The 24836-nt window shown below is 39.3% G+C and overlaps 1 protein-coding gene across 1 annotated transcript in view; it reads right to left on the bottom strand.

Annotated features, from left to right (window-relative positions):
- ABCB7 (ATP binding cassette subfamily B member 7) overlaps positions 1–24836 on the bottom strand; it is a 70439-nt gene that overhangs the window by 7826 nt on the left and 37777 nt on the right. The window contains exons 5-13 of the mRNA XM_065410434.1: positions 19071–19203; positions 18336–18604; positions 17154–17242; positions 16975–17062; positions 15331–15505; positions 7753–7910; positions 7026–7189; positions 6729–6858; positions 6081–6252 (exon numbers count right to left, since the gene is read on the bottom strand). Coding sequence (XP_065266506.1) covers positions 6081–6252; positions 6729–6858; positions 7026–7189; positions 7753–7910; positions 15331–15505; positions 16975–17062; positions 17154–17242; positions 18336–18604; positions 19071–19203 — 1378 coding nt within the window. The remainder of the gene's footprint in view (positions 1–6080; positions 6253–6728; positions 6859–7025; positions 7190–7752; positions 7911–15330; positions 15506–16974; positions 17063–17153; positions 17243–18335; positions 18605–19070; positions 19204–24836) is intronic.

The following is a 24836-nucleotide window of genomic DNA, read 5'->3' as shown; positions in this document are numbered from 1 at the left end:
ATCTGTATATTAAGGACTGCAATATCCAGTGGGGTGAGAAAAACTGCTTTGTCTAGTTGTTACCCAGTCTAATAAGGTTGAGAGTTTAGACTGCGTGCTTATATTTTATTTCTTATGGTAACTAACTCTGATTTTTGCCTCTCTCTTATAATCACTTAAAATCTGTTTTTTGTAATCAATACATTTGTTTTATTGTATATCTTCACCGGTGCGTTTGTATGAAGTGTGTGGCAAATCTGCTCAGGTTTTGCAAAGGCTGGTGTATATCCACTTTCCATTGATGAAGTGATGAACCAATTAATAAATTTGCACTGCTCATCTTGAGCAGTGCAAGATGGTATATTCCTGGGGTACAGTGCTGGGAGAATTTGGCTCTGGTGCCTCTCTCTGTGTGATTTATGAGTGGCTCTGGGAGCATTCATGAAATCTAGCTGGGTGTGTGGGTCTCCACATGCTGGTGTGCTGAGCGATCACAGCTCCTGGAGGGGCTTGCTGCTCGTCACTAGCAAGGCATTGTGAGAGACAGCCCAGGCTGGAGAGAGTTAAGGGGGAACAGTGGTCCCACAGTCCCAGGCTGCACCCCAGGGATCCCATCAGACCCACCATCTCGTGTTGATATAACCCTTATTTATTGTGTAATCTGTGTATATAAGAATGTGGTTAAACTGAGCAATAAACCGAAGTTGCACTATTTTCCCAATATGTTATTTTTACTTCTCTCTTTTAAGAAATATCTAGTATGAAGAATATCACTGTTTGCTAGAATCTGTGATTGAAAAGCATGCGGTGATCCCATAATCGGTGGCCTTCTCTTATGCAGCCGGTTTGCAGCATATTCAGTTGCTTCATGTTTTTCTTTATGCACAATCCAACAAAGCAGTGTTCAGTGAATATTTTTAAATGCTTTTGTATTTGCAATGCTTAATACTGTAGACAAATAAAAGCCACGTTTATATCAATATTTAAAATTTAAATTTATATTGCCTGCATAGGCTAAAACTGTTTTGATATTTGTTGTTCACTCTCTATGTAAACAGTTAATTTTACAATGTTTACTGTCCATTAAGCATTTTACTCATTGCATTTAATGAATATAGAAGTTTCCATTTTAACAAACACTCTTCCCCACTGCACCTTTTATTTCAGCATTACACAAGTGAGGAGAATCATCATGCAATATTTGTAATGTTTCCTTCATCACATTAAAATCTATAGACACATACATACAACAGATAGATATTTCTTCTTGTTAAAGCTAGCTAATTTACTGACACTAGAGAGATGTCAATTCACTGACTTGACTGAATGTTGCCCACATTAAGCACAGGCTACTTAATTACCGATTTTAAAAAAGTTTTAAACTCTCTAAGTGCGCTGTTGGCTTGCTACAATTTACATCCCACAATTTTACAGTGACCACCACTGGATTACTTGAACAAAAGGATCTTTTACTACAGCAAGCAAGCCATTTGCATACAGAATTCTAACCGTGCGCTCCACTCCACAGGATGAACATCTATGAGAATGAGGGCTCATAATTACATTTCCCCAGATTTCTAATGAAAAATGCTGCCACACATTTTCCATCTGGAAGTCCATTATTTCTCCCTCTCCTCCACCGAAGCTTAATTTTTAATATCACTAGTAGGGTAGCCTACCTTTCTTTTACTGAAACATCCTCTGTTTATGAACAGTGGCCCCTCAAACTCAGCTTCTCCCATTGTTAAAATGAAAAATGTGGATTTCAATGCAGCCCACTTAAAATACAGAGTGTACTCACTGTCTTCCCCCTAGTTTTCCCTTGCTCCCTCTACTAGAATGCTTTGGGGGGAAAAACCTCCCGGGAAAGGATTGAGTATTTTCCCTCAGGAAATGTGAGGCTGAACTTATTGTTTTAAGCTTTAATGAACTAAATCAGATAAGCATTTGGGGAAGCGGGTCTGGTTTCCATTTCACAATTCCAGAAAAATATGAAACTTCAAAGTCATTATCATATTGATAGTACTCAAATGGAGCTACTTCGTAAAGTCAGAGGTTTATCTATAAAAGTGAACTAGTGACAAGTTGTATCGAGTCCATTAAACAAACAAGGGGTTTGCAGCACAATAGATGGAGTTTGGCTTCACAACTTTCATTAACACTGAAAATGTAGCTCTAACTAGTAAAACATGTTATATCAGAATCCAGATGAAAGAGAGTTTGAAACATTAAAGCCCAAAATTGTCAACTAATTTTCAAATGCCTCTCTTTAAGGATTCCAATTTGAGAGATGTTGGGCCCCGAAAGGTGCTGAACACACACAACTTCAATAGAGTTCAATTCAATGTGCCATTTGAAGCACCCAAAATTAGTGGGTATTTCTGAAAGTATTGGCTTAAGCCTCCCTGGCACCTTGATCATATGTAAAAGTTATGATAGATGTTAACGACTACTATCCACTTTCTAATACAGTGTCAGAAGTAAATGAGTAGGGAAACAGAACTAGGGAAATACAACCTAGATGGAGCTACCATAAGGTGGGGTGCATAACTGGTTGGAAAACCGATCCCAGAGAGTAATCATCAGTGGTTCACAGTCAAGATGGAAAGGGATATTGAGAGGGGTCCGACAGGGATCAGTTCTGGGTTCGGTTCTGTTCAATATCTTCATCAATGATTTAGATAATGGCATAGAGAGTACAGTTATAAAGTTTGCACAAGCTCTGAGGGGTTGCAAGTGCTTTGGAGGATAGAATTAAAATTCAAAATGATCTGGACAAACTGGAGAAATGGTTTGAACTGAAGTAAATAGGATGGAAGTCAATAAGGACAAATGCAAAAGTACTCCACTTAGGAAGGAACCATCAGTTGCACACATACAAAATGGGAAATGACTGCCTAGGAAGGAGCACTGCGGAAAGGAATCTGGGGATCAGTGAATCACAAGCTAAATATAAGTCAACAGTGTAACACTTGCAAAAACAGTGAACATCATTCTGGGCTGTATTAGCAGGAGTGTTGTAAGCAAGACACGAGAAGTAATTCTTCTGCTCTACTCTGCGCTGATTAGGCTTCAGCTGGAGTACTGTGTCCAGTTCTGGGCACCACATTTCAGGAAAGATGTGGACAAATTGGAGAAAGTCCGGAGAAGAGCAACAAAATGATTAAAGGTCGAGAAAAATATGACCTATGAGGGAAGAGTGAAAAAATTGGGTTTGTTTAGTCTGGAGAAGAGACGACAGAGGGGACATGATAAAAAGCTGTTACAAGGAGGAGGGAGAAAAATTATTGTTCTTAACTTCTGAGGATAGGATAAGAAGCAAGGGGTTTAAATTGCAGCTAGGACAGTTTAGGTTGGACATTAGGAAAAACTTCTTAACTGTCAGGGTGGTTAAGCACTGGAATAAATTGGAGATTGTGGAATCTCCATCATTGGAGATTTTTAAGAGCAGGTTACACAAACACTTGTCAAGGATGGTCAAGATAATACTTAGTCCTGCCATGAGTGCAGGAGACTGGACTAGATGACCTCTCAAGGTCCCTTCCAGTCCTACGATTCTATGATTGGAGCTGCTGTTCACTCCAATGTCAAAGGCACATCCTCAGCTGCTTCTTTGCCAACTAGTAAATTCAAATCACTCTGATTTTTATTGATACATGATTTTTCGAACACCAAAGACCAAATAATAATAATTTTAAAATTGCATTTTTTCACCGCAATGTAAGTGCTTCTTCCACAAAAAACTTGTGTTGTGTGTGTAGTCAAGATCACTATGGTGACAGTGCAAAGTGTAAAATGGAGTAAATGTTTCCTCAACTTTCATAAAGGCTTCTGCCCAAGAGTCTCAAGGCAAGAACTTCTCCCCATAACTAATGGGAGAAGTGTCTTTCAAGACACAAAATTTGATTTTACAACAGGCATTTCTGATGGTGGGGCCATCGTTTGAAGTTACAAGGTTTGAGATATTAGCAGTATTGGAGAAAACAGTGTAAGAATATAGCAAGCTTGCATCCTGCAAGTCATACACAATGTTACTGGCCAAAATGTTTTTATCCCTATCTGCTAGGTTCTACATCATTCTGTCTCGCTTATATCTCATCTTCCTCTACTCCCTCACTCAGCCCTTGGGCTATACATATCCTGCTTCCCTTCAAGTGTCCACAAATGCCTTCGTGCTTTCTACTGCACCTAGAATGCCCTCCCCAACCATCTATGCACACAGCCTCCGTGTCATGCAATCACTCTTTTCTGATAACCTACTTCTCTACACCTCTCCAGTAATGCCCCACACTTTCACGTTATTCTAATGAAGTTCTTCTAAAAAAAGGGAACAAAACCCTCCTTGTGAAATAAGGCAAATGTTCAAATATGCCAGTTTTCAGATATTAACTTTAAAGTTTAAACAAAATATATGAGAAGTTTAAACTTCATCAAGTGGCTTTTAGTCATGGACAAAAGCACTTCTTTCTTTGGGAACTTTTAGATTACTGAGATGATAATATGGCTATGAATAGATAAGTTATTTTCTTTCAACATGCACCTTAAGAACAATGCACACACTGCTGCATACATTGGCATATGGATTTGGTCAGAAGCAGATGTTGCCTTACATCTTTGAAACCTATAACAGAAAATGGATTCAGGCACCTATGAGTTTTGTCATCACCACACCTTGCACTTTCCAGAATATCCACCAACAAGGAAAATCAATTCCATTAGCAGAATAAGCGGCGAGTACTTCATGAAATCGCTACCACATTCCACTTTCATGCAGCTATCTATTATAAAACATTTGTAAGCACCATAAGAATACATACTACTACGTAAAATGTAACATTTATTCTTTTGTTACGATTGTTTCATCCCGCAAGATAAACATGGATTTCAGTTTTGCATTATTCAACATATACAATTCATAGGTTAATAATGTTGACAATGTCTTGAGCACAAATCTAACAGCTTATTTCCAAACAAAACTTTAGGTTTAAAAGATGGCTAAGGTTGAAACACTCAATGAAAAACATGTACGCGTGCACAAACACACCAATAAAAACACAAAATTCTACATCTTAAAACCCCACATCCACCCACCCCAAAAGCCCTACAAATAAACAAGGTAAGGCATCCAGACATTTCCCAACTGCCATGCAGTCAGTCATCTATCACTCGCTATCACCCACTTAACTCTGTCCCAGTAAGGATGCCAGCCTTCCACCCCCACTTTCCTCAAACATGCATATGTGTAATTTTACAGAACTGTACAGAAGGGGCAGTGGTGGGAAGCGAGAGGAGATAGTCAGGTCTGAATGTGGTATGGAGGTGATAGGTGAAATTTGGGCAGGGTGATGCTGAAAGGCTGGCATCCCTACTGAGTTACGGTTGTGGTACATTCTCTGGCATGTGTATGGTGGTTGTGCTGCTGGGTGAGGTGTGTGTCTCTGGGTGGAGCTGCACAGGGTATGTTAACTTTTTATTTCCTTGCTTTTTAGGTTTTGTATTAGGTGTGTTATATAGCCAATACACATTGCATTCTGTCAGTTAAGGTTATGTATTAATTTATCTCAAATTCAAAATAGCAGGTTACCATAAAATTATAAAATCCCTTTTACTATGAAAAGGATCAATTTCCAATATACTGTACCAACATACTTCATAATAGCACTCTCAAAAAAAAAAAAAAAAAAAAAAAAAAAAAAAGTAGTAGCTGCACATTTATATTTAAAAATCCAAACTTGGAAGGTCTACACACACTTGTGTAAACCTACAATACAACATAAGCAGCAACACACACCATCAAACCAAACACATCAGACATTCCAATTCTATTCATACACATTCTTCTACTACCCTCACACATCACACTAGAAGGAAAAAACTCTATGTAATTCTGACATTACTTAATGTTCCCTGAAAATATATTCCTTTAAATACCTTCTAGAATACAGAGGTCTTGAGCCACTGGTATTAATATTTAACTCTACACTTATTACATGCCAGCTAAGAACTTGAAATTAATGACATCTCGGGGTGATGTGTGAACTGTGTACACAGTTTGGAGCTAGCAAAAATGGTGCAAAGAATGTACATATTTATGGATTTACCTGAGAGCTTGAGTCCTCGTTCACCAACTTGTGTGTTGTACCCATTGGGCATTCGGGTAATAGCATCATGGATTCCTGCCAACTTTGCTACTGCATACACCTCTTCTGCTGATGCACCAATATTACCATATAAGAGGTTGTAGTAGATGGTGTTATGGAATAGAACGGCATCCTACAATTGTAAAGAGTATTTTAAATATGAAAATATGATTGATACTTCATGGGTGCAGGTTGAAAAAAAAAAATCAATACAGATTAGTTTATACTCTTCCACTGAGCCCTTAAGGCAAAAATGTTTCTGGGAAAATGTAATTGGATGTTTCAATATCTTGAACAGATATAAAATGTATTTTGAGTGAAATCATTAAGATCTTTATAATACATGCTCTAGTTTTACCATCTCGCAACAAGTGTTAATGACTATGTAAAACATCGTGCAAGAAACCTCTTCATTTCCAGTAGTAACATCTCCTTGATGTTTCAAATATTAAAAAGTTACAAGGGTTCCTGAAATACTGAAGCAACAGAGACTTTCAAATTAAGCCTGACAACACAACTGTGCAAAACTTGTCTTCCATTTGAACCAGAGCTTCTGAATATCAAAAGTTACACTATCAAGGACATCTGGGATATTATAAAACACTATACCTGAGGTACAACGCCTATAGCCTTCCTCAGGCTTTCCAAGCTGATGTCTTGTATATTCTGACCAGCAACATAAATATTTCCTTTCTGGGGTTCAAAGAAGCGGAATAGTAATCGTACTATTGTGCTTTTTCTAAAATTGAGAGAAGGGTTGAAACGAAGGTTAAATTTTAGTTTAGCATTTGTAAAGCTCAATCAATATAAAAGTATCACAGGAAAAAAAAATCATCAAAGCAGAATAAAATCATATTTTCAAACTCTAATCAATGATGCAGAATTTGGCACAGTCCATTTACCCACCCTGACCCACTACCTCCTACAATGGCCACTTTCTTTCCTGCAGGGACTTCAAAAGATACTCCATTAAGGACTTTCTGCCCCTCAAGGTATTCAAAATACACGTTATCAAAGGCGATGGTAGCAGTCTGTGGTGTGATGTGCAGCGGTGGAGCCAGCTCTTTGTCCTATTAAAAAAAGAGTGCCACTTTACACACTGCTCAGAATGTATTTCAAACAGCTCAACAAGCTTAACAGTCAATTTCCTAATTCAAAAAGTGAAAGGCAGATGCTTTAGCTTTAACAAGTTAAAAATTATTGATTTCAGCCATACATGTGAAGATTGTGTTTCATTCCTCTCCTCCCCAAAGGTCAAAAATTTCCCTTCTGATCATTCAGCTTCTAGGCAGCTTTTTGGCATAATAAATTCTGCATCATTAATTACAACTAAAAGACTTAAGAGCATGGTGCAAACACTAAAATAAAAAAATCTCAATACCAAGACAGCTTCTCTGTGAAATAACATTCTCTCTTACTAAAAGGCTCTGCAAGTTAAAAGCAAAAGCTATTCTACTAACTGCACTTAACACACAGAATGAACAGAGCTTTCTTACACAGCATCTCCTTGTAAAATAGAAATTAGCTCTGAAAGGTAACAGAGGATGAAGTGAGAACATTGCCAGGAAAAAAATACCCTATTAATGCTGAAGTACTTGGTAACTTTTTTTAAAGTACTTTCTAAATTACTTACTTTAATTCTTGTGTCTACGCTAAGCAGCGTAAACAAGGTGTTCATATCTATGAGAGCTTGCCTAGTCTCTCTGTACACTGTTCCCAGGAAGTTAAGTGGTAGAGAAAGCTGGAATAGCAGTCCATTCACCATTACCAGATCCCCAACTGTCAAGTTCCCTTAAAATAAAGATAGGGGAGAGACAGCATTTATGTTAAATATTTTACCAGCATGGCACATAAATATTTTAGGGCTGTTAGTGTGAAATCCAGCATAGTCTGTGCTATACACCTTTACCCCGATATAACGCGACCCGATATAACACGAATTCGGAAATAATGCGGTAAAGCCGTGCTCCGGGGGGCGGAGCTGCGCACTCTGGCGGATCAAAGCAAGTTCGATATAACGCGGTTTCACCTATAACGCGGTAAGATTTTTTGGTTCCCGAGGACAGCGTTATATCGGGGTAGAGGTGTACCACATTTACAATAGGACACAACTGTTTAACAACACAAAAGAAAGGTCATTCTTGGAGAAGCACAGTTTGTCCAGTGAAGTGCCACAGTCGTTACTTATGCTGATTTCATTAAGATATTACATTATTTGGAAAAAGAGGCAGATAGCATAGTTATAAAATCACAGAAAATTCTAGACCGGGAGATGTTGCAAACTCCACTGTTTCTCTCTTTTCAATGGGTTCTAAAAGACCTTAGAAATATAGATAAGAAACAACCAATGGAACCTAGATATAGGGGCATCATTTCATGGACCAGAGAGGGAACATCAATTTTCTATGTGGCTTGGTGAGACCACACCTAGGATACTGTGTGACACTATGAGGAACTCAGTACCAAATACATTGAGCAGGAAGATATTCAAAGAACAGCCAAAAAGACAGACAGGCCTGACCTGGGAGGAAAAACTAAGAAGTGGTCAATCTTCAGATGTTCTGAATTTACACTCGGCCAAGGAGAATGGGCAGGAAAGGGCTCCAAGCCACTTTTCCACTCCCCTGTTTTTGGGCCAGCTGGGAGCTGGCCTACATTACACTGGTTACAATAGCCAGACACTGCACCAGCCAAGGATCTGTCATAATGCTGTGCACTCCACTACACTGCCTCCCTTCCTCTGGCATATCCCTTATGTGTGGGAAGAAGGGCAGGCAAACAGACAAAGATATGCCAGTGTTTGCCACCCAAGGATTCCCATGTCAAGAGAAATCTTTGCTTACCCCATCATTCTGGTGCTTTGTAATGCCGGAGATATTTTAGTTCCTCTTAACTAAAATAATGACCAAATGGGGTCATTCTGCTGCCATGTTAGTCTACAAGTATTTAATGGTTATTCCATCTTATCTGAGATGGAAGAGGTATTGTTTAGTGTGAGGGATGGAAATGAGTAAAGAAAGATAAAATATGTAGAAACATTTCTGTACTGGGATTCTATTAGATTGGGGAATAGCCTTCTGAGACTAGTGGTCATTTAAAACTAGATAAGACAAAGTACTAGAGTACAGTACATAGTGTAGGGAAACAATCTTGCATGGGTAGGGGATGGACAAGTCAACCTAACAGAACGGATTTTCCCCTTTTAAAAAATATTTTCAGTAACAAAACACAATGCCCAGCAAAAAGCCACACGCATCAATAAATATAATAGTCATATTTTTGTAATTCTTCAGTACATACTATGAAAGGCAAGATTTACAAGTGTACTGCTAAGTTATGTTTCCTACTAAATCTTTTTCTATCTAAATGTCAGATTCTTTAGACTAATAGTTACCAGCATGTGCCATAACACTAAATGACTCTAGACAGTTCTATCAGGTATAGGATCTACCTCCAGAGAAGGGCTTCTCAAACACAGTGCTAGGCTATGCCTATCCGCTCTAAGCTGACGGGAGAGAGCTCTCCCATCGACTTAATTAATCCACCCACAACAAGGGGGGGTAGTTATGTTGGTAGGAGAAACTGAGGGAGGTGGCCTATTCACACCCGAGTGACATAAGTGGTCGTGTATACATAGCCCTAGTATCATCTCAGAATGAATGAGCACAGATGAGCAACTGATGGGTGCAAAAACTTATCTGTAATAGGTCACCATTATGCCCATGTCTCTCCATGAACTTACATATCCTAGAGAAACCCAGAATCCCTAGAAAAGACAATACATTCAACGTGAGTTACTTTTCCAACTACAGATCTCAGAACCATCACTGTCTGTGGAAGGGCTTTAGAGCGGGGCCCAGAGCTGGAGCGTGGAGCAGCTCCGGAGCTGCAGGTTTTTGCCTGGAGCTGGAGCGGAGCCGGAGCACAGCTCCAAAGCCCTGGTCTCTGGATTTTGTAATAATGAATGGAGGTTTTCAGCATAAGTTAATTCACCCTTAGAAATGCGTAAAATTTTCCTGACCACTATAAAATATTTCACTTCAATTTAAACTATTGGTACAATTTATAAAAAGACATTAATGCAAATATTAGGAAGGCTTTAAACTAGGTTCGAAGGGGGCAGGTGACCAAAGCCCACAGGAAAGTCAAAAACATGGAGACCTGAGAGAAGGGTCAGAATTTGGGAGGAGCATGGGCTGTTATAGCAGGGCTAAAAGAGAGACAAGACAGAACTGGGGGGAAGGGGGAGAGAAACACGCGCAAATCAGTATCTTAGGTGTCTATATACTAATGCGAGAAGTATGGGGAATAAGCAGAAAGAACTCGAAATGCTGGTATATAAACACAACTATGACATAGTTGGCATCACAGAAACTTGGTGGGATAATACACGTGATTGGAATATTGGTATAGAAGGGTACAGCTTGCTCAGGAAGGACAGGTGGGGAAAAAAGGGAGGAGATGTTGCCTTATATATTAAAAATGTAAACACTTGGACTCAGGTTGAGATGGAAATAGGAGACAGACTTGTTGAAAGTCTCTGGGTAAGGATAAAAGGGGTAAAAAACAAGGGTGATGCCATGGTAGGGGTCTACTACAGACCACCTAACCAGGAAGAAGAGGTGGATGAGGCTTTTTTTAAACAACTAACAAAATCATCCAAAGCACAGGACTTGGTGTTGATGAGGGACTTCAACTACTCACGCATCTGTTAGGAAAATAACACATCAGGGCATGATTATCCAAAAAGTTCTTGGAATGTATTGGAGACAATTTTTTATTTCAGAAGGTGGAGAAAGCTACTAGGGGAAAGGCTGTTCTAGATTTGATTTTGACAAATAGGGAGGAACTGGTTGAGAATTTGAAAGTGGAAGGCAGCTTGGGTGAAAGTGATCATGAAATGATAGCGTTCATGATTCTAAGGAATGGTAGGAGGGAGAACAGCAAAATAAAGACAAGGGATTTCAAGAAGGCAGACTTTAGCAAACTCAGGGAGTTGGTAGGTAAGATCCCATGGAAAGCAAGTCTAAGGGGAAAAACAATTGAAGACAGTTGGCAGTTTTTCAAAGAGACATTATTAAGGGCACAAGAGCAAACTATCCCATTAGGTAGGAAAGATAGAAAGTATGGCAAGAGACCACTCTGGCTTAACCAGGTGATCTTCAATGATTTGAAACGCAAAAAAGAGTCCTACAAAAAGTGGAATCTAGGTCAAATTACAAAAGATTAATATAAAACAACACAAGTATGTAAGGACAAAATTAGAAAGGCCAAGGCACAAAACAAGATCAAACTAGCTAGAGACATAAAGGGTAACAAGAAAACATTCTACAAATACATTAGAAGCAAGAGGAAGACCAAGGACAGGGTAGGCCTGTTACTCAGTAAGGGGGGAAAAACAGTAACAGAAAATGTGGAAATGGCAGAAGTGCTTAATGACTTCTTTGTTTCAGTTTTCACCAAGAAGGTTTGTGGTGACTGAATGTCTAACATAGTGAATGCCAGTGAAAATGAGGTAGGATCAGAGGCTAAAATAGGGAAAGAACAAATTAAAAATTACTTAGACAAGTTAAATGTCTTCAAGTCACCAGGTCCAGCTGAAATGCATCCTAGAACACTCAAGGAGCTGATTGAGGAGATATCGGAGCCATTAGCAATTATCTTTGAAAAGTCATGGAAGACAGGAGAGAAGACTGGCACTATATTTGCCCTTTTCCAATCTATAAAAAGGGAAATAAGGACAACCTGGAGAATTACAGACCAGTCATCTTAACTTCTGTACACTGAAAGATAATGGAGCAAATAATTAAGCAATCAATTAAAAGATAACGTGATAAGTAGCAGTCAGCATGGATTTGTCAAGAACAAATCGTGTCAAAACAACCTGATAGTTTTCTTTGACAGGGTAACATGCCTTGTGGTTAGGGGGGGAAGCGGTAGACATGGTATATCTTGACTTTAGTAAAGCTTTTGATACTGTCTCGCATGACCTTCTCATAAACAAACTAGGGAAATGCAACCTATAACGCTACTATAAGGTGGGTGCAAAAATAGTTGGAACACCATTCCCAGAGAATAGTTATCAGTGGTTCACAGTCATGCTGCAAGGGCATAATGAGTGGGGTTCCACAGGAATCAGTTCTGGGTTCGGTTCTGTTCAATATCTTCATTAATGATTTAGATAATGGCATAGAGAGTACAGTTATAAAGTTTGCAGATGATACCAAGCTCTGAGGGGTTGCAAGTGCTTTGGAGGATAGAATTAAAATTCAAAATGATCTGGACAAATTGGAGAAATGATTTGAACTGAAGTAAATAGGATGGAAGTCAATAAGGACAAATGCAAAGTACTCCATTTAGGAAGGAACAATCAGTTGCATACATGCAAAAGGGGAAATGACCGCCTAGGAAGGAGTACCGCGGAAAGGGATCTGGGGGTCATAGTGGACCATAAGCTAAGTATGAGTCACCAGCATAACAGTTACAAAAAAAAGCGAACATCATTTTGGGATGTATTAGCAGGAGTGTTGTAAGCAAGACATGAGACGTAATTCTTCTGCTCTACTCCGTGCTGATTAGGCCTCAACTGGAGTATTGTTCAGTACTAGTTCTGGGTGCCACATTTCAGGAAAAATGTGGACAAATTGGAGAAAGTCCAGAGAAGAGCAACGAAAATGATTAAAAGTCTAGAAAACATGACCTATGAGGGAAGATTGAAAACATTGGGCTTGTTTAGTCTGGAAAAGAGAATACAGAGGGGACATAACAGTTTTCAAGTACATAAAAGATTGTTACAAGGAGGAGGGAGAAAAATTGTTCTTAACCTCTGAGGCTAGGACAAGAAGCAATGGGCTTAAATTACAGCAAGGGAGGTTTATGTTGGACACTAGGAAAACTTCCTAACTGTCAGGGTGGTTAAGCACTGGAATAAATTGCCTAGGGTGGTTGTGGAATCTCCATCATTGGATATTTTTAAGAGCAGGTTAGATAAACACCTGTCAGGAATGGTCTATAATACTTAGTCCTGCTATGAGTGCAGGGGACTGAACTAGATGATCTCTCGAGGTCCTTCCAGTCCTATGATTCTTCAGTAAACTCAAACTGGAGGTCCAAGAAAAGATCTCTCCCTCCTCCCCCCAAGTGTGAACTGCATTAACAGAGAATTAACATTTAAATTAATGGACATAATTTTCAATGGAGCAAGATTCTGACAATTCGATGGAAAGCTTCGGTTGCCCTGTAAACAACATAACAGAACAGCGTTTTCATACAGTTAGTACTCCAGATGACTGGGATTTTTTTTTAAATTGCAGAATACGTGTATTTAACTTCAAGAATGTCACAGATGCAAGTGATTATTCACCTTCTAGAGTCAGTGAATTTGCAAGTATAATATGGTCTCCTCCTTTAAAGAGAAGAACCAGTTTCTAAAGCACAGGTCTCTCACTACCACACACATACATGACAGAATGAAGATACAATGGTATCAGATGAGAAGGCGTATCGGCGGGTAGTGATCAATCCCCGATCGCTCTGCCATTGACTCCTGTACTCCACTGCGGCGAGAGACGGAAGCGGAGTCGACAGGGGAGCAGAGGCAGTCAACCCCATGCCGTGAGGACGCAAGGTAAGTTGACCTAAAATACGTTGACTTCAGCTACACTATTCTTGTAGCTGAAGTTGCGTATCTTAGGTCAATCCCCCCAGTGTAGACCAGGCCTTAGAACAGTGGTTCCTAAACTGGGGTTCGTGAACCCCTGAGGGTTCATGAAATGTTACAGGGGGTTCTCAGGAAAAAATTCCCTAATGGCGGACAGAGCTGTCCCTTGGAATCCCAGGCAGCACAGGGCCAGCAGCCCGGAGCCCCAGGGACTTCCAAGAGCTATGCAGATCAAAGCAAGCATATCTATCACACTGAGGAGATTTAAACTTCAAGACTCCTTATAAGAAATGGAAAGCGAGGTGGATATTTTTTTGCTGTTTTTAAAATTAAATAGGCTGCTAGTATTGTTTTTAAAATTATTATGAAGAACAAGTTTAAGCTTTGTTGTAACGTGCGTTGTTTGCCTGGACTGCTCAAGACCTGAATGTCGTGTAGGAGGAACTCTGAGTTGGCTTCTTAAAATTATTTCAGCTCAGTACTAATGTGGACACGAGAACAAATGGATATAAACTGGCCGTGGGGAAGTTTAGGCTTGAAATTAGACGAAGGTTTCTAACCGTCAGAGGGGTGAAATTTTGGAACAGCCTTCCGAGGGAAACGGTGGGGGCGAAAGACCTCTCTGGCTTCAAGATTAGGCTACATAAGTTTATGGAGGGAATGGTTTGATGGGATAACGTGATTTTAGTCAATTAGGCATTAACGTGCCATCGCTGGTAAAATGAGGGTCCGGCTGTAGAATCTTGCCTGTATGCTCGGGGTTCTACTGATCGCCATATTTGGGGTCGGGAAGGAATTTTCCTCCAGGGTAGATTGGCAGAGGCCCTGGAGGTTTTTCGCCTTCCTCCGCAGCACAGGGCAGGGGTCGCAGGCTGGAGGATTCTCTGCGACTTAATTTAAAGACTTCAAGGGAAAGTGGGTGGGTCAGCTTTTGTGGCCAGCATCATGCGGGAGGTCAGACTAGATGACCATATTGGTCCCTTCTGACCTTAAAGTCTATGAGTCTAAATACCTTCATGCTGTTTCACATCTGATACTCCTTGATGAAACCTAGGAGTTTTGTCTTATAAGAGGCTTAAGCAAAGTGATACAAGCTACAAAAGTGAGATCTTGGAAGAGTGTGGCCGTTTTCATAATGTAATAAAATACTATAATGATAAATAATAAATAGTGTGTAATAAGCATGTCATAAAAACAAATTTTATACTTCCAAGATCACTGCTTTTATACTTTATCCTCAGGTAAGGGAGAAAATCCCTGGAAATATTCATTTTTAGGAGGGGGTTCATGAGACTTGACATTTTAGTGAAAGGGGTTCGCGGGTTGTTAAAGTTTGGGAACCACTGCCTTAGAATGTTAGCTACATGAAAAAGAGAAAAACTAAAAGAAAACATTACCAAAAAATAGAACCAAACATCCACCCCCAAAACAACAAGAATTTAAAATTACAGCATCAGCAGCAGTAATATCAGTCTTTCTAAAATACTTTAATCCAGTTCAATTATTAATGCAAAGGGGAACTTGCATTTTACTTGGAGTCAGATCAATTACCTGCAACAATGCCCTGACTAGCAAGCACCATAATGGCTGTTAAGCCAACGCTGAATATAGCGCTTTGCCCAAAGTTCAGCATAGCTAAGGTAGAGGTAGTCTTCAGTGAGGCATTTTCATAGGTCTTCAAAAATCCATCATATCGCTGGGCTTCATATTTTTCATTATTGAAATACTACAAGATAGATAAAGGTAGAAAGTTGTGACATTCTCAAAATTGTACTCGAGTCAGTGTACTTTAGCTAAACAGAAGATTAATTGTAACATGTTACATCAGTCAGGGCTTCAAAAATTTATTAGATATCTACTCGGTGGGAGATTAAACTTAATACCCAGAGACAGGTCCAAAAGGTGAGGATACAGAAGCCCAACCAGCAAGGGCCAGGGCCATGACCTGGTGAGAAGACCAGAGCCCACCTGGCATCTACACCAGATTGCTGTTCTGGGACCTAGCTCGGGTGCTTCATCTTTTGTGTTGGTTGACCATCTTCTCTATCTGCCAGAACTTCCCTAATGCTGTGAGGATGGCATGGTCCTCATGATTTTACTCCTCATCCAATCTCCATTGATGGGTCCTTCTCCACAGATCACTTCGCTACTTGTCTCTCTTTCTACTTATAGCTTTCCCAAGCAGTAGAAGCATGAAACTGATATGACTCTGGACAGTTTCAGGGTTGCCCAGAGGAATCTGTGCCGGTCCCTTTTCACTGCTGCTATTTACTCTTTTTCATGCAGATACTGTGGTTGAGGTACAGTGTTAGGAACAGTGCACATGCACTAGAATTGTCCATCTGCTGACTCAGAAAGACACCATCAAAATGGTTTACATTCAGAAGATGTTTTTTGCAACCATAAAGGATGGGGGATTTTTGTTTTGTTTTTAACGAACGTTTAAAATTTGCAGAAATTTTCATTTTAGGCTCAAGCACTCACCAGGGAAAATTTCCCACTTGTCACTGAGGAATGGATTTGTCAATCCCTGCACACAGTTTTCACACTACCTAGTTTAGACCATTATCCATTTTAAGAGAACTATGTTTTTACAACATATTATTGGTCTGAATATGTGACCATATAGCCTCACTTCACCTAGGCTGGAAATGAACACCAAAAAGCAACACACCTCCCCCAAGCCAGCTTTCTGCTTCTACAAATGCCCAAAGAAACATTTCTTGCGCATCAATTTAGAAATTAGCTTGGGCATCTAGTTCTCAGACTGTGGTCCACGGACTACCAATGGTTTTCATGTCCTTTCATGGTAGTCTTCCTGCAGCATAACACATTTGAGGTCCATGCATTGGGGGATTATGACAGGACATAATCCATGTGAGAATCTCTCTTTTACAAAAGTGCTCCACAGACAGGAAAAATTGGAGAAAAGCTGGAATAAGTTATTCCCCAGACTTTATCATTCATAATTTAGATACTGTTTTAACTGCAACTATCAGGAAATGGAGCTGCAGTTCCAAAAAGTGAAGTATTGTAAGCCAAAAAATGAAGGAGAATAGGGGACAGGGGTCGATACTAAAAGTTGCTCTCTCAAACTGAACACCCCTAAACTCATTTTGAATATATAGATGTTAGTAGGTAATTATATTGTATACCATAATGTTCAAGATGGTAAAAAGAGATTTAATGTCTTACCTTCACAGTTTCATAATTTAACAGCGAGTCAATTGCAGCATTACCTGCATCATTATCTGCTTTGTTCATTTCTATTCTAAATTTAGTCCTGTAAAATAAAGGTTTTCATAGTCAAAGAGTATTGGTTGCAGTGAGAAGAATAATCTTTGAATCCTGACCTGTTTTGAGGAATGCCTTACCTCCACTGTGTAACTCCTATCGTGAATGCTGTATATGCACCGAGTGTCCCCAGGGCTACAAATGCAAATGGTGCACCGCATTTATAATACTGGAAGGAAAAAATGCTAATCGTCAGTACGACTTAGTACACCAATATTATTTCAAAAGTATCACAGCATCCAAAAGTTGGGTAGGTCCCTCCCAAAACAGATTAAAAGACACAGCCCTTGCCTTGAACAGCTTATAAAATAATATCAGGCTTGATCTAACCAGGGTAACAGGAAGGGAGTTGGCAAAGGAAGAACAGAGGTAACATCAATAAGATAATGAAACAACTCAGCAAGGGCTAGTGCACAAAATAGTAAGGAAGGGCTTTTAAAACTTCTTGTCTTAATAGAATAAAGTAATTAAGTGTCTTAGTTTGCAAATTTCTTGAAGGCTTTGCAAAAAAGGTGAGTCTTGATTGACAGAGTAGCGGCCTTGGAAGGATGTTTCCACTGTAACCCACTCTTAGTATGCATAGCTTTTGGAGACCTTGAGAAAGAAAGGCTGTAGAAGGCTGCGAGAGAAGCAGATGAATGGGGTATCAAAGCTGGTGTCTCTGGCAGGGTGGATATAATCAAATGATAGCAAGACAGAAATTCACAACTTTCTAGGCTGAAACAGTTAATCAAATTATTTAAACAAAAATGTTCGTAAGGTGTAGAATCAAATATTCATGTAATAATCCAAGATAAGGGACAACACATACAAAAAAATAATACTGAAGACAAAGGGCTAAAAATTAAATTGAAAACTCATAGGTTTTTTCCTATATTCATCCAGTTTGTTTACTTTACGCATTTGACACAACTTTATTTATAGTCATTTTGCCCTTTTGACTTCGTGGGTTTTTCCATACAACAGGAGAGATAGAAAACATTTGAAAAATCATATAAATGTGACTGTAAAAACTACAAATTAGAAGGGTATTCAGAGGCATGTATTGTACCTAAAGTTAGTTTAAAACAAACAAGTTTAAAATAACTAAGTTTAAAACTGATAGTGTGCTCCCCTTTAAGTTTTCAGTACAGCTACCTGGCAAATGCTGTGTTTATTTAGTAAGTTTTGTTGCAAAAAACTTAAATGTTCGATATTATTCCCAAAAAGTGAGACATGATCCTTCCAATTTACAGGATGCCTCATGAAAAAGAAACACTTACCAGAATTCCACTCACAAGTGCCATTTCAAATACGGTGGGTCCCAGATTAAATACTAAAGCACTCAGCACAAAGCTGATGCCCCTTGTTCCCCTGTCAATAGCTTTTGACAGAGCTCCTGTCTGTCTGTCCAGGTGGAAACCCAAATCCAGGTTATGCAGATGGAGAAAGACATTCTTTGCTATCCTTCTGATAGAATTTTGGGCTACTTTCCCAAATACTGCATTTCTCGCTTCATTAAATAAGGCAGCCCCAGCTCTTGACACACCATCTGAAGGAGGATAATAAAAGAACATTTTTTAAAGTCACTTATTTTACTCAACTCCAAAACTGCCTTGATAAATAAATATGACAGAAGTTAAGATGTTGTTCCTCCCCTGTATACGACAGCTTTTATGCAAAGGGTAAATCATAGCATTTATTGCTCCAAGATTTCATGTACTTTGGGGGTTTATTCATTTTTAATTTGGCTTTTGTTTGTATAAACCTACTGGGGTGGGTCAACTTGTCAAAGGAGGATTCATTATTGGAAATAATTTCTATAAGCACCATTTTTTTCAGAACTGGGGTAACAGAACTAAGGCCACAGAAGGCTTGATATCAACAAAAGTAGGAAAATATAATATTAGAATAACCATCTTCAATGCTTAGCAGCTAAAAAGGTCATGAGCTCTAATATTCCAAAACCTTACTGAAGAAAGTCAACACCTGTCGACAGATTAAGGAATCACACTTACAGCCAATCAGAACAGCTGTTGCCATGGTTGCAACTGTATGTGGTGCATCACTCAGGTTCAGCATGTTTCCAGACATCTGGTTGAGGTTGTCTACTGCATATTTAAACATGAAGGGAACCACTATATTCATGCCCTAAAAGCATAAAAACAGCAATTACCTAGGATGTGCTAAAATGTTTATTTATAAAGTATACATATTTCCCTTGAAATAACTACAATTATTGCATTTGGTTATTAACCACTTAGTGCCAGTGGGATGGCTCTCCTGATTTCAAAAACAATATTCTCTGCATTAGGAATTTTCAACTTCCAAGATAGAAGGGTTACTTCATGCTTCCCACTGGCTCCTTTTAAAGATCAGCTTTTGTCCTAACTAAATGGTTCACTGAAAAAACACTTGAATTCATTATGAAGACTCATTCAAACAATGGCAAGACTGAGAGACGATAAAGTATCAAGATAAAGTATCAAGACTGCACAGTGTACATTTACAACAGGGGTGAAAGTAACTTAAAGAACTTACCGGTACTTCGGAGTCCTTAGGAGGGGGTGGGGCCTCAACCAGAGGAGGCGTGGCCTTTAAATCCCATGCGCTTTAAATCAGGATTTAAAGGGCCCAGGGCTGGGGCTGTGGTAGCAGCAGCTGGGAGCCCCGGGCCCTTTAAATCACCCCCGGATCTACCAGCTGCAGAGGCGTCTGGGAGCCCCGGGGGTGATTTAAAGGGCCCGGGGCCCCAGCTGCCGCTACCACAGCGGAGCCCCGGGCCCTTTAAATCACCATCAGAGGGGGCTCCCAGCTGCCGCAGCTACCCCAGGCTCTGGCGGAGCTTTAAAGGGCTTGGGGCTAGGCTGCAGTAGCGGCAGCCGGGAGCCCCATGCCCTTTAAATCATCACCAGAGCCCCCCCGCCGCCTTCCCAGGGCTCCGGCAGCAGGGCTCTGGCGGCAATTTAAAGGGCCCCGGGCTCCAGCTGCTGCTGGGAGCCCCAGGCCCTTTAAATTGCTGCCAGAGGAAGCCAATCCGCCCCAGTATGGCGCACCGGCTCTTGCCTACTTTCACCTCTGATTTACAGTGTCATTAAGTTATGAAAGAATTTTAGCTAAAAATATTGCAAGGTAAAACAGTGGAAATGGTCAGTGGAGTGAGCTACTGATTAAAAAAAAAATGGTTAACTCTGGACCAGTTTCTAAGAGGTGTTAAATACCTGAAATTCCCACTGACTTCAAACAAAGTTGAGAGGTCGGTCCTTTGTCTTGTCCAACAGTATTATTACTTCTTATTTATATGGTGCACTCAATTTTCAAGGTGATTTCAAAGTTTAATCTTTTTACCTAGGTTAATCTAACTATTCTCCACAGTAATGTAACATAGTTCCCTTACAATCTACAAATGCATTACGTAACAAGTCACTTTGACATGAAATATTCAAATCATAGCATATATGGTATGCTACTGAATATTCTGTAAGAGGGGGAAAACAATGGAATTTGCTGTACATATAAGAAAGAAGAAGGCTGGTTAAGTTGATAAAGGATTTCTTAGGAATTTTCACTTGCATACATTAAGAGCTAAAACGTGAAGATTCTGTAAGGCTTAAGAAAACAAATATCCCAAATCTTGTTAATGTTCCATTATTATACCATTCATTTATAGCAACTATAAAGACGTTACTGTCAACAGCCTTAAATTTTATCTCCAACTGATAAAATTATTCAGGGATTTAAATTGTTTTTAACAATGAAGGTTTCAAACTAAGATATAAGTTTCTTAGCAACTGAACAGATGCCTTACGACTCAATATCTTTAACACATGCCAGATGTTAAGATACCTTTACAATGAACTGACTTTGCATAGATGCTTTGCAACTAGAAAAAAAAAAAAGCAATGAAAAACAAATTAATCTTACAGGTAGATCACCTATCAACTTTCAGTGCGTTATCTAGTTAGTATCAGGAGAGGTGATTTGTAAATGAAGCAGACCAGCCCCTCTTCAATTACAAAAATTCCAGCTCTCCACCCCAAATGCATAGTAATATAACAGCACCTAGAGGCCTTAATCCTGATTGGGCTCCATTGTGTTAGGGACTGTACAGACTAACTAGACATCCAAGCAATGAACACTAAAGTTTTCAGTGAAAAGGGATAAAAATCGCACTGCAGCACAAGTTTAAGAATAGGTTTTTATAACATACACTAAAAACATCTGACGTTGCAAAAGTTTACAATGATAAAAATAGTTAGCAAAGGGGACAATAGAAGTTTGTCCACCGGAAGAAAATGGAGCTTTGAAGGTGCCAGTTTTTGATAGGATTCAAGGAAAATTATTCCAAGGGATTTCGTTTGGGTTTTTATTTTTACTTCTAAAAAAGGAACCATAATTTGCCTAAAACTTAACTGTGAAAAAACCCTCAAAATACAGCATGATATAGATAATCCAGAGAAGAGACTATCTAGATGCATTTATATTGATTAGCTCATAGCAAATTCTGACAGAAGGCCTGATCCTGAAGTCCTTGCTCATGATAAGCTCCTTACTCCTAGTAAGGAGTGCAGGACTGGGCACCAAATCAGCAACTCTCACTCCCTTTCCAATAGTTTGCAATTGTGGAATTTTTCATAAAAATAAAGATGCAAACCTCAACTTGTATGCAAAAAGCCAACAATATCTCCCAAATGGCTATAGTGACTGGCCTCTCCAGTAGCTGGCAGAGAAAGAATAAACAGGTCATTGTAGTTAAGATAAACTTTAGATGCACTAAAAAACAAAAAACCCATCCCTGAAGAACTGGGGATGTGCTAAAGATTTTTGAAGCTTTAAAGTAGAAATATAGTTTTGGAATCCAAATTTCCACATATACCCTTCAGACAAAAAAATAAAAATAAAAATATTGTCACTCCCTTTGGAGTTACTGGTCTTGAAACTCAATTTTTTGTAGTATTTAGTTTTTAATAAGGCACAGTATTATATCATCTGTGTTACAGTGATGACCACCACTGTAAAATGCAGGTTTTCCTGGGAGACCCTAATCAGTAAAAAAGAAATGTATTGTAATGTGGATTGCCCTGATTTGCTGCAGATTCTCACAAATCCCTCTGCAAGGATTTTACTTTTCAACGGGCTACACTGTATGATGTTTTAAAGTACACTTAAAACAGTATCTGCAGTTCTATTTCTAACTAAAACAGTTTATTCCTTATACTGCAGTTCTCAACTTGCAATTGTCAACAGATTAGTATACAATTTTGCATTCTTTCAAACTAATATACGGTAATTCAACCCAAAAGACTGTTTTAATAAAATGTAAAGGTGTGCCTCAGGTTACCATTGTTCTGACTCCCTGAGGGTGAAACTTGAATAAGAATAAGGCAGCACGGTATTATATTTCATTCATAATCAACTCAGTCTATATTCACATCACCTTATTTGGTTTTGTTTTGAGATAAAGAAATTTGTTAATCTCACTAGGATTACAGAGAGAGAGAGAGAGAGAGAGAGAGAGAGAGAGAGAGAGAGAGAGAGAGAGAGTGTGTGCGCGCGCGCTGGTCATTAAAACAGGTCTTTTCTCAGTGTGGTAAGCCAACATGAGATCATGTTCACATAACGGGAACTAAACTTAAATCGCTTAAATTCTAGACAAACTTATCTACCCCTTTAGTAGGCTTGATTTGCTGGCACAGAATTCAAAAGCTCTAAGTGAATCTGGATATTCTGTACCAAAGAAGCCTGCTATACCAGATAAACAGATGAGTTAATCTTTATATGTTCTCTGAACTTTTGCATTGCTACAAGTGCCAATGCCACCTACGGGATCGATCCCTCAGGAAAAAAACTGCAGAGCCTTCCTACAGAATTATTTTCTTGCATAACTCTCAAATAATATACTCTTTAGAAACATCTCTTTTTAAAGAGATTGGTTGTTAATTTTATTTTTATAATGCAAATGTACACACGTCAAGCTTTCACACAATGGTAAAACTAGTGAGAATAATTCTTATTAAAGGACTCAACCCAAGCATTCATAGAATTCTGTATATTTTTACCATACAAATTTTGAAATAAAAGCTGTGGTCCAAATTCACTGATGGTGTAAGCAGGTGCAACTTCATTTGCTTCAATAAAGTCACCCTTTTTTATACTGCTGCTTAATTTGAGCCTGTAAGAATTGTACAATTAAGCACAAGCTTCAGGGTAGCAGTTAATACTCAACTACAAAATTATAAATAAGGTTTAAATGTTTTTAAAATAAGATTTTATTACTTTAAAGGCAGCACAGCACCATCTACAGAACAGAAAAGCATACAAAACAGAAGTTTGAGGTTTTGCGAATTAACATAAATAAATCCAAATTACTTCCTCCTATCCAGTCCCCAGTGCATCCTGTCTTCTCTTTTGATCTTAGATTGTAAGCTCTTTAGGGCAGAGACAGTCACATTTGTGTCTTGTACATTCCACTGTTCTTTTCTTAATAGATGATGATGATGGGAGAACAACTAAGATCAAGCAAGTAATGTGATAAAAACAGTCCAAGGTTAACTCTTCTTTCACATAGACTCAGACTCATAGACGTTAAGGTCAGAAGGGACCACTATGATCATCTAGTCTGACCTCCTGCACAACGCAGGCCACAGAATCTCACCCACCCACTACTGTAACAAATCCTAACCTATGCCTGAGTTATTGAAGTCCTCAAATACTGGTTTAAAGACCTCAAGGTGCAGAGAACCCGTGCCCCATGCTCCAGAGGAAGGCGAAAACCCTCCAGGGCCTCTGCCAATCTGACCTCCAGGGCCTCTGCCAATCTGCCAAGTCTATGTAACTTAGACACAATGTTCAAACAGTTATTTAACTTGAAATTTTGATCTAGTTATAAATTAGCTTTAGAGTTGTCTGCAATACTAAAGGGGTCTGTAATATTTGTGTATAAAAAGCAGAGCATAGGATACAACACACCAGATAGGGATCAGTCAAGTCTGGTACCCAGGAAATTTTGAACACAGTAAGTGTAGTGCTATGTGCGGGTGAGTGAGTTTTGATCGCCTATCTCTCGACCAGCTTGAAGGCCCTCCTTTCCCCCACTTCTGCATTTCAGTGACAACTCCGCTGATGGTCACAAGGAGCAGAAACAGCACCAACCCTTGTAGAGGAACGGTTGCTGTGATACAGTGCTGCAAGATAGATTTAGAAACAGGGAAGGACGACAGAAATTATGGGCTACTTGAAGCTTACTGAGGGTTTTGAAACTTCTCCTTTCCACAGCAGGGGACAGGGAATTAATGTTGAAATATATTTCACTTCAGACTTCTCAAAAAACAAAAAGATCTCAGAAGAAAGGGGTTAATGAGCCCATCTGACTCCAGGTAACAACAGCAGGTGCTCAGATACTACTATAATGGGGACCATATACAAACCTGATTTATGAGGTAGATATAAGTAACATACATTTGTAAGTTCCATCAGCATTCAACACCTGTTCCTTGCCCTTTTAGCCAAACCATTTCCCCCCAAACGTAGAAAATTAACAGTCAGTAGAAATACAGATAGTGTGAAAGATTTCTCCAACTCATGAATAATGCATATTGAGTCCATGAGCAAGAGGCCAAAAAATTGCAGATTTGACAGAGGCGACAGGATTCTTGTCAAATCCATGAGTTTAATCTGGCTCCTAAGGATACTTTATGCATCTGAGATGGAGAGGGAAGAAGGAGGAGGAAAGGGAAAGTGAAGGAGCCAAAATAAACACACGAGGCAACAGAAGACAGAACTGG

The sequence above is a fragment of the Emys orbicularis genome, chromosome 9 (assembly GCF_028017835.1).
Source record: "Emys orbicularis isolate rEmyOrb1 chromosome 9, rEmyOrb1.hap1, whole genome shotgun sequence".
In the NCBI taxonomy this organism is placed as follows: Eukaryota; Metazoa; Chordata; order Testudines; family Emydidae; genus Emys; species Emys orbicularis.
This window is presented reverse-complemented; position numbering and strand designations above follow the sequence as displayed.